Source organism: Colletotrichum karsti, assembly GCF_011947395.1.
Source record: "Colletotrichum karsti strain CkLH20 chromosome Unknown Scaffold60, whole genome shotgun sequence".
Taxonomy (NCBI): Eukaryota; Fungi; Ascomycota; class Sordariomycetes; order Glomerellales; family Glomerellaceae; genus Colletotrichum; species Colletotrichum karsti.
In genome coordinates, this window is record NW_024065960.1 from 292,844 (window position 1) to 304,170 (window position 11,327).

Sequence of the window (11,327 nt, forward strand, 5' to 3'; positions counted from 1 at the left end):
TTCGAAGGACGTCTTGGCCTGGTGGAAACGGGCGAGGGCCGACTCTGGCCAGTCCGCGTTGAGAATTGGAACCCGTGCTTGGCGTGCGGCGGGCCAACGGTTCTGCTGTGTGCGATGTGCCGACTGGTCCCCTGCTCTGGATCTGTGTCTGGAGACTCGGGACTACCAGGGTCGAATCTTTTTCCAGGTTGGGTGACCGAGGGAGACGCTAGCTAGTTCGTCAGAGATTGAAAGGGGCAATAGGAAACGTGATTTCCGAGGATAACAGTAATCGCAAAGCGTGTTGATTGAAGAGATTAAGCGCGTAGGTGCCGGTTGATTTTGGCTGGACGGGGGAACGATGCGGATGGGGACAGCGGCGGAAGAGGGAGGGAGGTGTGGCACTTTGCCCACTTGCACTCCACTGGGGGTTGGTCTGGGATCCATGGAATGGCATGGGATGGCAGTACATAGCATGCGTACCTACCTACCTATGGAAGCCGGAGCTCAAAGTGAGGCATTGCTATGCAGAGAGTACGGTTTGTGGGCAAAAAGGCAAGAGTTGACGAGGATCCAAAAAAGACCCTTTGGTTTTGGCTTGACCTTGCTGGGACGTGGACTGGGGCCTTGCCTCCCGTTTCGCCCGTCACCTCGGACGCGGACTCCACCTGGTAGTGTGATCAAGTGGACTTCCAGCTTGACATGAGCAACGAGGTAAGGCATGAGGCGAGAGACACGCCGTTTGTAGCTTGAGATTGAACTGGCACGACCCCGTATGGTTTCGTCGTGGCCGACGCTATGCTTTGGAATTCGACCGAATACAACCAGCCAAATATGCAAAGTACGAATTAAAAGAAGAAGAATTAAATGATGGAATATCAGAGTGCGGTAAACCCGAAATCGGTGGGGCAGACTAGCTCTACGTCACCTGGTTGGGTAATCCTGGTTTCTACTCTCTACGTACTCGCACAGGAAGGGAAAGATGTGTGAACGAGTCGGCCGAGCCAGCTGCCAGCAGCAGGGACCTCGAGGCAGGAACGTACCTACGGATACTGTCCCGTCGTACCTTACTAACCTAACTGTCCACCTTTTGGCAGTAAATGCAGCTACCGTATGACAAAACTTGGAAGCCTGTACCTCACGCGGTTTGGACCGTGATGAGGCGAGACCAGGCACTTCCATATCGTCCTGCATTTCCTTCTAAAGACGGTCCGATGCTGTTTAGCCCGGACCATCTATTGCCATTTTCCAGACCGAAGTCGACGGGCCAGAGACAAAACGCAGAGCTTATTGTCAGATTTCAACACACCACCGAACGCTGCAACAAGGCAGCCCCCTTCTCCCGTTCCTCCTTTTTAGAAACCCATCAGTATGCAACCCAGGATATCCCAGATGCTCTCATGATCAAATCCCTTTCCCATCAGCTCCCGCCGTTCGTCCATGTCTACCGCAGTACTCCGTCTTCTTCATCCTCCTGACTCGCCCCCGCCAATTGCGTCTGCAGGCGATGCCAATTCTCGCAGCGCCAGCAGCATGCATCGGTCTGGCCAGTTTTCCCCTCCCTCGGCCCTGACCTCCCCAGAATTTCGCCCTGCACGCGACACTCGTAACGAAGAAGAAAAAAAATACTACGGAGGACACCGCAAGGATCGACCAATCCTCTGTCATGCCCGGCGGTGTTCTTCACCATTCTTCTCCACAAAAGCGCCCCATGCCAGGCCCCGCTACAGCCCGCGCCGCCCCTCACCACCCCGTCAGGGAAAAAAAAAGCAGGCGCAGGTTGCAGGCCAGGCAGGCCGGACGAGCTTAAAGGGACACTGGAGGTTACGACGTACGTCCCTTCGCATCGAAACGCAGATCTGGCCAATCACGTCCGTTAAATCGAAAACGTGCCAGATCTATTGACTCCCAGTAAACCCGCACTTCCGGCATGGCCTCTAGACGTCGCGGCGCGGGCTGCATGAGGTTGCGTTGATTCATGATTGCGAAAACAATCATCGTACGGGAATTTTTCACTCTCCTTGCGAGACGGCCGACATATCGTCCCGCTAAATCGCACATCGCCAAGCCCGTGAAATTTCTGCTGCTAACCGCTGCCAGCAATTGCTCGCGTGCTCGTTTTCCTCTTCCTCATTCGCCAAGCCGCCAAGCCCGACTGATTTTCCCAAGCCACGCACATTGGCAAAGCTTCTTTGCAACGTCCTGTCGTGTTTCCTCTTTTTTTTTTTTTTTCTCTGGTGGTCGGTTACACTGGCGGTGTTTTGCCCGACTTTAACCGCCTCTCACTCACACTCACCTCATCAACAACTCTCAAATGACTCGAAACCAAACCACGTCAACATCAGAAGAACATTCACTGCTGTAAGCGATGCATCATTCATGGTACTCTCCTAGGGAAATGCAAATATGCATATGAGACGATAACTCATCCTTGAACCAATAACCGCATGAACCGAACTTTGCGACCACTGGTTCGACACCACCACCGCCGTGATCATCAGCATCATACAACTCAATTCCCCCGCGTTACTCCCTGCTGCCTTACCTAACCCGCATCCGCTCAGGTTTCTATTTTGAATATCGTATTTTGCAAATGTGTCGATTTCACCCGCAGCAGTCATCACTTACGCGACGTGTTGCCATCGTCGTTCACTTACCACACTCATTGTCCTCCTGCATGCAATCAACAAATGATAGATTCGTCGACGAGCCATGCACTCATTACCACCCTCAACGGGGAAGCTCACCTCTCCGTTTCGCCCGCATCAGCATGAACCCAATGACAAGCTGGCCCGAACACCCGGACTCGCACCCAACATACCTCGTTCACCTACGCAAAAGTGATCACGAGGGTGTAGCCCAGGTTTTCCGATATCTGACATAACGAACTCCCAACCTCAATCCATCCATCCATCCACCAACCCCATCCATCAATCTTCTCAACCGCACTCCGTGAAACCCAAAGCCTCCAACTCTTGAACCCGTCCCCTAAACTCTCCAATCCACTGATCCCCAAAGGAAATCGGAGACCGAGCGGAGGAGAAGAACCTCCGGATCCGATCTCACCCTACCTGATAACTCTATCTACAACTTCGGACGACTCCAGCCTCAACTCAAAAAACCCCACGAAAACCATCCTACCTTAGCTAATATAGCTAGTTTTGACTCGGAATTCTCCTTTCCCTTCGCCACACACACACACACACACACACACACACACACATGGACACACACGGGGCAAACCCCTCATCGCCAAGACCACATCCAGCTCCGAGGAGGGGAGGGGGGACGCCCGAGTGCCATCCGTGACACGCTCAGCCCACTCGGTTATATCATCGCCCATGCCGTCATTCAATGTCCGGGCCGTTCGGCTTGCTCGCCGATGGTCGTCGCGGGTGATCCCGATTGGAAACTGCCAAGAAACGAGGCCGTCGAGAGATATCGTCACCGAGAGAGAGAGTCCAGGCCGCGCTTTCGCCGCTTGAACAATCAGACGGCACAATGAGCAATGACATTCCATAGTAGGACAAGACAGTGGCGATGGAGCTCAACGCTGTATCATCCAGGAGGCGAGCATAACACAAGTCAAACATGGTGGCGTTGTGCCCTCAAGTGGTGCAATCTGATAATATCTGTATTCAGTCTTCTTTTTTGAGAGGGCTTTTGTTTGGACTCAAGCCGTGACTCCCCCTACTTTTTGTTGGTCGAATAGACCGATAATACAGTAACCAAGAAACGAAATAACATAGGACTGGGCCTCTCCATCTCCTCGGCGCATTGATACTCTTGTGATACTCGTGAACCAAGCCCCTCGTCGTGTTCGTCGCAGTATCCCCTGCCACCTAGAAATTCCTCTTCTGCCCAACTCCATCCGCAACCTGATGCAATTGGTGAGAGGAAGCCTAGATTGTATAGACACAGAACGAATATAAAAACGAAAAAAGAGATGAAAACGGTCCAGAGTGGTGGTGGTGCGTGTGGTGATCGCAAAAAAGACCGCGCATACGAGAAAGTTGGCAGGCAGGGCCATGCAGCATGCTCACATCTGCCCTGGACTGCGTGTGTAACAAGAATGATAAACCCCTCCCCGTCGTTTGATTCCGCATTCTGAGCCCGTCCTTCCCCAGGGGCTGCGAGGATTCAATCACTCCATTAACCCATAAACGCCGAAGCCGTCCAGTCCCATGCCAACTCAAGGAAAAGATGCAGTCTGCGTGTCGCTGTTGTTCCCACGTAACGCCTCGCTATTGGGAAAACGATTGAACAAGAAAAATGAAAAGTAAAGAAATATTCCATATCTGTTGAACGTTGTATTGCCTGCTGGTCACAGGTTTCAACGGTAGGTAAATTCAGCAGGCCTTGTCTGCAGCGGTTGCCTCTGTCCTATTGAGAGCCCAGCAATCCGGATCTTTCCAGAGGTCTTGGTGTGGGCTCCTCGTCTGCAGTGTCCTCTCTATTCGCCGGTCTCGGGGTCTCATCAACATCAGAGACGAGCGATTGGTCTCCCGGGCTGACTCCGCCGTCCGGCGGTGTTCGTGTGGCTGGTAGAGGCTCGAAGCTGGGCATATCGATCTCTTTGGAGGGCGTTACGACCTGAGTTATCGGTTCCGGTGTGCTTTCCGAGCCGAACGTGACGCTGTCGTGGCTGTCGGCTCTCATCATCTCGATGCCTAGCTTCGAGCTGGGAAGAAGTGCCTTCCCTCGAAAGTGCTTCTCTCGGCCAAGGCCAAGCTCTTCGTCCTCGTCATCGGCGGAATCTGTGCCCTCGGCATGTCGCTTCTCCATATGCTCCTTCCTTGCTTTCAGCTTGTCGACGGAGTGTTGAGGTATTGCCTTTCGCGGGTTCTCCAGCTGACCCGGCGCTGATTGCTGTGTTAATAGCTGTGGCAGTGACTTTGGAGAATTGCTGAGTTGCGTGGGTTCGTCTTCCCGAATGCCAAGCCCGCCCTCTTCCCATTCTCCTGTTGCCTTTCGACTGATGACAACAGGCACATCGTCCGTAGAAACCGACTCGGAATCACCAAATAGGCTGGAGCTGATGGAGTCCTCGCGACTGGACGTGACGACGCTGCTCCCCGGACGTCCAGCAAACATTGAAGAGCTTGAAGTTGGGCTGTCGTCCGTTCGCGAACTTGTCTGGCGGAGACTTGACGGTACCGGATGAGGCAGTGACAGGGACATGGAGTAGTGCATGCCAGGGGATTCCGGCTTCCACTGACAGAGATTCTTCAAGACTTCTGTCAGCTTGGAGCTCGAGATGGGCTTCTCGATCAGAGAATCAAAGTAGTGTGGGGCTTGCAGCTCCTTCAGGTAAGCCGTGATGGCGACGATGGGCGTATGCGAGTTCGTGTTCTTAGTCTCCCGAATCATCCGAGCCACATCAGCGCCGTTAATCTGAGGCAACCTGTACTCCAAGAAGATGATATCAAACTTGATTTCGCTCATGGCGTACCGCACAGCTTCGGAGCCGTTCGATACAGAAATGGTGCGGCAGCGTAACTTTTCTAGAAGTTTCTCCATGACCATGCGAGAGACAGGATGGTCCTCGCAGATCAACACGTCCAAGGGTCGGAACATGGGCCCTCCATCGAACGCAATCTGCGAAAGGCGACGAGAGCTCTGGCGACGGCGTTGAACGCGTAGGAGCGCGTTGTGCTTGTCACCCTCATTGTCGGACGAAGAGGGTGACATGTCGAACACTTGGCTGCGACGGTTTCGATGATGAGCCAGAACATCTGAAGTGATGGGGCTGCCCTCGTTGGACCCAACCGTCAAGGATCTTGACCGACTGGTCGAAGGTTGTCTGGGGGTCGACACCATCTTCTGAGGCGACAAGGCGAGAGGTGGTGGTGGCGCCGCTCCTCCGCGGCCCTTTACCGGGGATGCGGACACACTTGTTGCTGCCTTCTGCAGACTTGGCGGAACTCGAGGTATGTCAAGAGAGGCTGGCTGATGTGCGCTAGACTGTTGCGAAAGGCTTGAGTTGCTCGATGCCTTCCGTCTGTTCTCGGTTCCCTGGCCGGCAACAAAGGAGACGAGGAGAGGTGAAGAAGGCTGAGAAGCACGACTTGGTGACGAAGCTGCGTGACTCAATCCCGATGGAGATTGCGGGCGGTTTTTCGCACTCGAGATCGTTCTCTGGACTGGGTTCGCCAGAACTGGGCTATGCTCTAGGGCTGGGCCAGGAGAAGTAACACTTCCGCCCGGGCTGATGACGGTCGGCTTGCTCTGGGACGCCAATGCTTCTGCGCGCAGCTTCTGAATGACGTCCTTGTTGGCCTTCTCTAGTACCGGTAGATTCTTGAACGTGAAGCTGCCAAAGTCGTCGGCAACGACCGGCTCGCTAAGGCGTCGACTCTTCAAGTCTCTAACGTGAGGAGGGATGTGGAGAGGCATGAGGTTGCGTTTGATTGAGTTGACTTGAGATCGAACGCGCGAAAGAGCATCGTGTGGCCGATCAGGATATTCAGATCCAGTCCCAGAAACTGGGGGCGACAATTGGTCTTCCATTTCTTCGGCGAAAGACTGAAGAACAGCTCCACGAGCATCGAAATATTCGGTATCTTCGGGGTGTTCGAGTTGCGGCACAAATTGTGCTTCGTCCTGGAGCAGAGTTTCCCAGTTGATACCCTCAAACCATGGGTGGGCTCGAATCTCGTCACCACCGGACGGGAACTTATCCTCACGGTTGGCGCCAAGTCGGGACTGAGGCTCCATGCAAAGCAGCTTGTTGATGAGATCCTTGGCTTCGTCAGAGATGGGCTCACACTCGGTCTCATCGGGCCATTGAATCTTGCGAGCCAGAATATTCTCAAAAACTTCTTCCGCATCGCCAGCGTGGAATGGTGGGAATCCATAGAGAAACTCGAACATAATGCAACCGACAGACCACCAATCACTAGTCTCGTCCTGTTTCTCGCCCTTGATTGTCTCTGGTGCAAGGTAGTCTGGTGTTCCGACAAAGCGGCGATTGGTGTCTTCCGGATCGAAAAGAGCCATCGGCGGTGGCATCATTGCGGGTTGAGGAGGGGTACTCTTGCCCAAAAAGTCGACACTGGACTGTGAACCGGCATGTTGAAGGTGTGCCATGTCAGGACTTGGATGTCCGTTGCCTTCGCTCCCTTCCTCTTGAGCCGACGGCAAATTTTGTGACTGTGTGCTCGTGCTCGGATCTTGGTCGTTCAGTGAGAAATTGTTGAGCATGCGAGTGAGAGTCTCGCTACCGCCACTGTCGCTACGGTGAGTAGAAACGCGTCGCGTCTCTGAGCCACCCAAGGCGAAGTACGAAGGCAGCCCCGCGCTAGATCCAGTATCGGGTGTCATTTGAGGCGTCATACTGGGCGAGTGTGCATGACCGTGTAGATCCAGGGAGGTGGAGCGTGACGAAGCCAATGATGCCGAGCGAGCGAAAGGACCTTGTTTGAGAAGATCAGGCGTAGGGTCAGCATTTTGACTGTTGAGTGCGCGCTTCTGTCGACCAACGAGACCCATGCGAGACAGACCAAAATCTGTGAGCTTCAAGTGACCTTTCTGGTCGATGAGAAGGTTATCGGGTTTGAGATCGCGATGAATAATGCCTCGGCTGTGAAGATGCTCGACGCCAAGCACGACCTCGCCGAGATACTTCTTGACCCAATCTTCTGGTAAGCCTCCAAGAACCTTGATGAGAGACGCGCAGTCGCCACCGTTCAGATACTCCATGACCAGATACAAGTAGTCCTTGCTCGAGAATGTCCAGTAGAGTTTGGCGACAAATTCGCTCTGGCCTTGCCACATCATGATGGCACGCTCAGCCTTCACATTTCCAACTTGGTTTTTGGCAACCATGTCCGCCTTTTTCAACACCTTGATCGCGAAGTACTCGCCGGTTGACTTCTTCTTGGACAAATAAACGCTGCCGAAAGCACCCTTGCTGATGGGCTTGATGATCTCGAAATCCTTGATGGAGGGGGGTGCCGGTCGGGCTTGTGGTGGGGGCTGGTGAGCTGTCATTCTGGGCGAAGGAGGCCCCTTCATCACGAACTCGGACATGGCGGCGGACGACTGCCTGCGGTGGTGGTTGACCGGCAAATGGGCCGGCGAGCTAAAGTCGCTCCCAGGAAGCAGCGGGGATGCTTCTGGCGAGGTTATGCCATCCTGCGGAAAGGGAAAGTTGCGTGGTTTCATGATTCTGAGGGGGGATGAAGGCTGATTGTTGCGTGAAGGTGACTCTTGCCTGTGAGGAGAGGATGTTCCAGGCAGAATAATACTCCTGCGATGATGTTGCCGAGCGCTGGCTGCCCGACGGAGGTCACCGAATTCTGATATCGGAGAATCTGTCCGCGGTGGTTGTCTTGAAGCTACGGAGGATGATCGAATGCTTCCATCACTGTCTCCGGTATCGCTCTCGAAGAGCATCGATTCCCGCCTCGACTCGCGAGCTGCCCCTGCGACACTGATACCTCCCAAGTTTGATCGCGGCGTCGGGCACTCCCTAGGGCTGCTCGAGCGTGTTGATTCCACAAAAGAGGTTGGCCGCGGTCTCTCGAGACTATCGGTCAAGTTGACATTCTGCAGGGCGGCTGCCAGTGCGGACGGATTCTCAAAAGACCCTTGGAAGAATAGCTGATCGTCCTGGGCAGGGGTAGCTCCCTCTTCTTCTTCGTCCTCGGTCGAGTCGCTCAGTCGGCCGGCGGCAATCCTAGCTGCTTTGCGCATGGCCTCGTCGATGCAGTCCTGGACGATGACAGCAAATTCAATCCTGATGCGCTCGGCGTACTCTATAATCTTGCGGTGTCTGAAGACTGCCTCGACTTTGGTTTTGGCGGCTTTCTCGGTATCGGCGCACAGTAAGGCGAGGCCTTGCTCCTGTTCCAACGTATTGGTACTGGGCGATTGCCATTGCATGACCTGCGATATGCGAGACTCCGACTGCGGCGATTGCGTCCTAATCTCGCCGGGGCTTTGGGAAGAGGCTTCCTTGACTGCGGGCGTGCTGATCTCGATGGCAGTGTCGCAAAGATCGAGCAGAAGCTCCACGATCCTTGCCTGAGGTCTCCTGATAGCAAAAGATCGCGCTCGTGAGTGACCAAAACCGCCAGATCTTTCCCGTGACTGAGATACCGAGCTTCCGGGAGACGATCCAGCCGACAGAGGGGGGCCAATGGGCATACCCTTGTACTCTGCTGCGGGGAGTGAGAGCTGGTCGCCGGTCAAGGACCGGCTTTTGCGAGCCTCGAGGGCATCGAGGACTTTGACGATCAAGTTTCGGTGCTCCGTCAAACTGTCTTGCGCCATCTGTACGTCCATTTCGGCCCTGTGCTCTTGCAGGCACAAGTCGGTGTGTTTCTCGAACCACCACGGCGATATTTGGCGCTCACAGATGCGACACAACACCGGCAGCGGAGGTGGGTGGTTTTCGGGGTCATCCACTCCTGACTCTGCAAGCTGTGTCAGATAGCTAGCAAGGACCTCGGCGCCAGACCCAAGAGAGTCAACAATCACGGAAGGCAGGTCAATCTTGATTTCTCGAGGCGCAATATAGGGTCGAATCATCCACATCGTCTGTAGCACGCAGCTGTTAGTCCTGCGAACGGTCTCCCGAGAGGCACAGGGCAGTACTCACATGACTTTCTCCGCCTGAAACCCCGTCGTAGACCATGATGCCCTGGGCTTCCAGATCTATTGTGTTAGGCGCGCGCGCCTCGTCCCCACCGGCTTCCTGGTCTTGAAGGTCCTCAAGTGGAAGCAGTTTCGATAACGGGCCCAACGCCACGGCGAAACGGACTCGCTGGCTCCGCGAGTCGTCTGACTTCATGGACTCGACCATATCGGCAAAGACCGTCTTGTTGTCGCTGACGATCAAGTCGGTTATCGCGGTTCCCTTGACCGACTCGGGTTGGGAGCCGATAACGTCGGCCCATGAGGGGCTGACCCATCGAATAGTACCGTCAAGGTTGAGGTCGACAATAACGTTCAGAGTCTGCTCGGCAGCCTCACGTAGCTCCTCTCGTTCCTCGCGTATGTCTTCGCTTAGTGATCGTTCCATGACGCCGGCTTGTGACCGCAGAGAGGTCACAGCCGGAGGCGCCAGCATGTTCGGTTGTGTTTCCATGGTTGGAGAGAGAGATGGGCGAGTTCCCAGGGTGTGGTGATACCATTGGCCGGTATGAATAGTCTCGGCGAGCGAGTACTGACTGAAGGTTCGTTGTTGTAAGTCCGGGGGACAGATGATCGAGGGTGCAGCGTTGTCGAGAAAGGGTTCAACCCGGACACACTAAGTGAGCCAGGTTGTCTGGCAAGGGGCCGAGACTACAGGCAAGGCAGACCACAAGACATGACGAGTATCGAAGTGAGCAGTCTCGGGGCGCAGGAAGCGAGAGAAAGCTCTGGTGACGAAGACGCCGACCGCGAAGTTGCGTGGTTGACAAGGCGGGAACGAAGGTGTTCGGCACCAACAGTCAGCGATTGTTTGGGCAATCGGGCGGCGGACGCGACGTTCGGTTGTCGGCAAAGGCAGAATCGACGTGGCGGGAACAGGACGTGATCGAGCGCGAGAACAAGTCGCGGTTCTGTTTGACCGAGTCGGAATTCCCTCAACGTCTTGCCCTGGCAGGGTCGGAACGGTTGTCTCGACGTGACGATGGGAGGTGAAAGCGACGACGAAGTTCGAAGTCAAAGACGGAGGTGGAGGCGGGAGCGGAAGCGGAGGCGAGTATGGCAGTTGACTTGCCGAAGGGACAAGAGCTCTCGCAACGCAGTGCCGTTGGCCACGGAATGCTGGACCTTGAGACTTGGGACCTCGTGTGGTGTCGTCGTCAAACACAAACACAAGAAGCAGAAGGGGAGAAAAAAAAGCCAAGGGAACGGCTCAGGCCAAAGTTCACGCCGCAGGGTGGCCCTTTGTGATGATGGTGTCAGTCACTCATGGATTACTTTTTGGTGCTGGTCTGCTTCAGCACCTACCTAATTATTTGGCTAAGGTACCTTGCCTTGCCTGCGGTGTTCGTACAGTGGAGGTAATCCAGGCCAAGGTCAAGTCAAACCAAGCGCAAAGATGGAAGAGTTAGTGGTGGTCGCGTCGTTATTGTGGGGCGGCTCAGCACACTGAATGGTCGGGGTGGGCACCACGGGTGGTTTAAGCGGGGAAGGGGTCTGGTGTGGCCAATGAGGCTGGGATCCTCCGGGTTAGACCCAGTAGCTCTACATGCGTGACGTGCCAAATCTGTATGCGACGCAGCGTACCTCTACCCGATGCAGTCTAGCACTCTTTTTCTCTTTTTAGCTAGCCTGGTTCGCTAAAACACGAGCGAGGGAGTCGGGGAGCCGGGTGTGACTTTTGGGGGTAGGAGCGAGGGGGGGGGGGGGGG

At 54.8% G+C, this 11,327-nt stretch overlaps 1 protein-coding gene across 1 annotated transcript; it reads right to left on the reverse strand.

Annotated features, from left to right (window-relative positions):
- Positions 1-4,362: 4,362 nt before the first annotated feature.
- CkaCkLH20_12530 (response regulator receiver rim15p) lies at positions 4,363-10,072 on the reverse strand (the record flags this gene model as incomplete). Its single annotated transcript, XM_038895243.1, has 2 exons — positions 4,363-9,522; positions 9,584-10,072. 2 exons carry the CDS (start codon positions 10,070-10,072, stop codon positions 4,363-4,365), a joined length of 5,649 nt encoding a protein of 1,882 aa, XP_038739511.1.
- Positions 10,073-11,327: the final 1,255 nt, after the last annotated feature.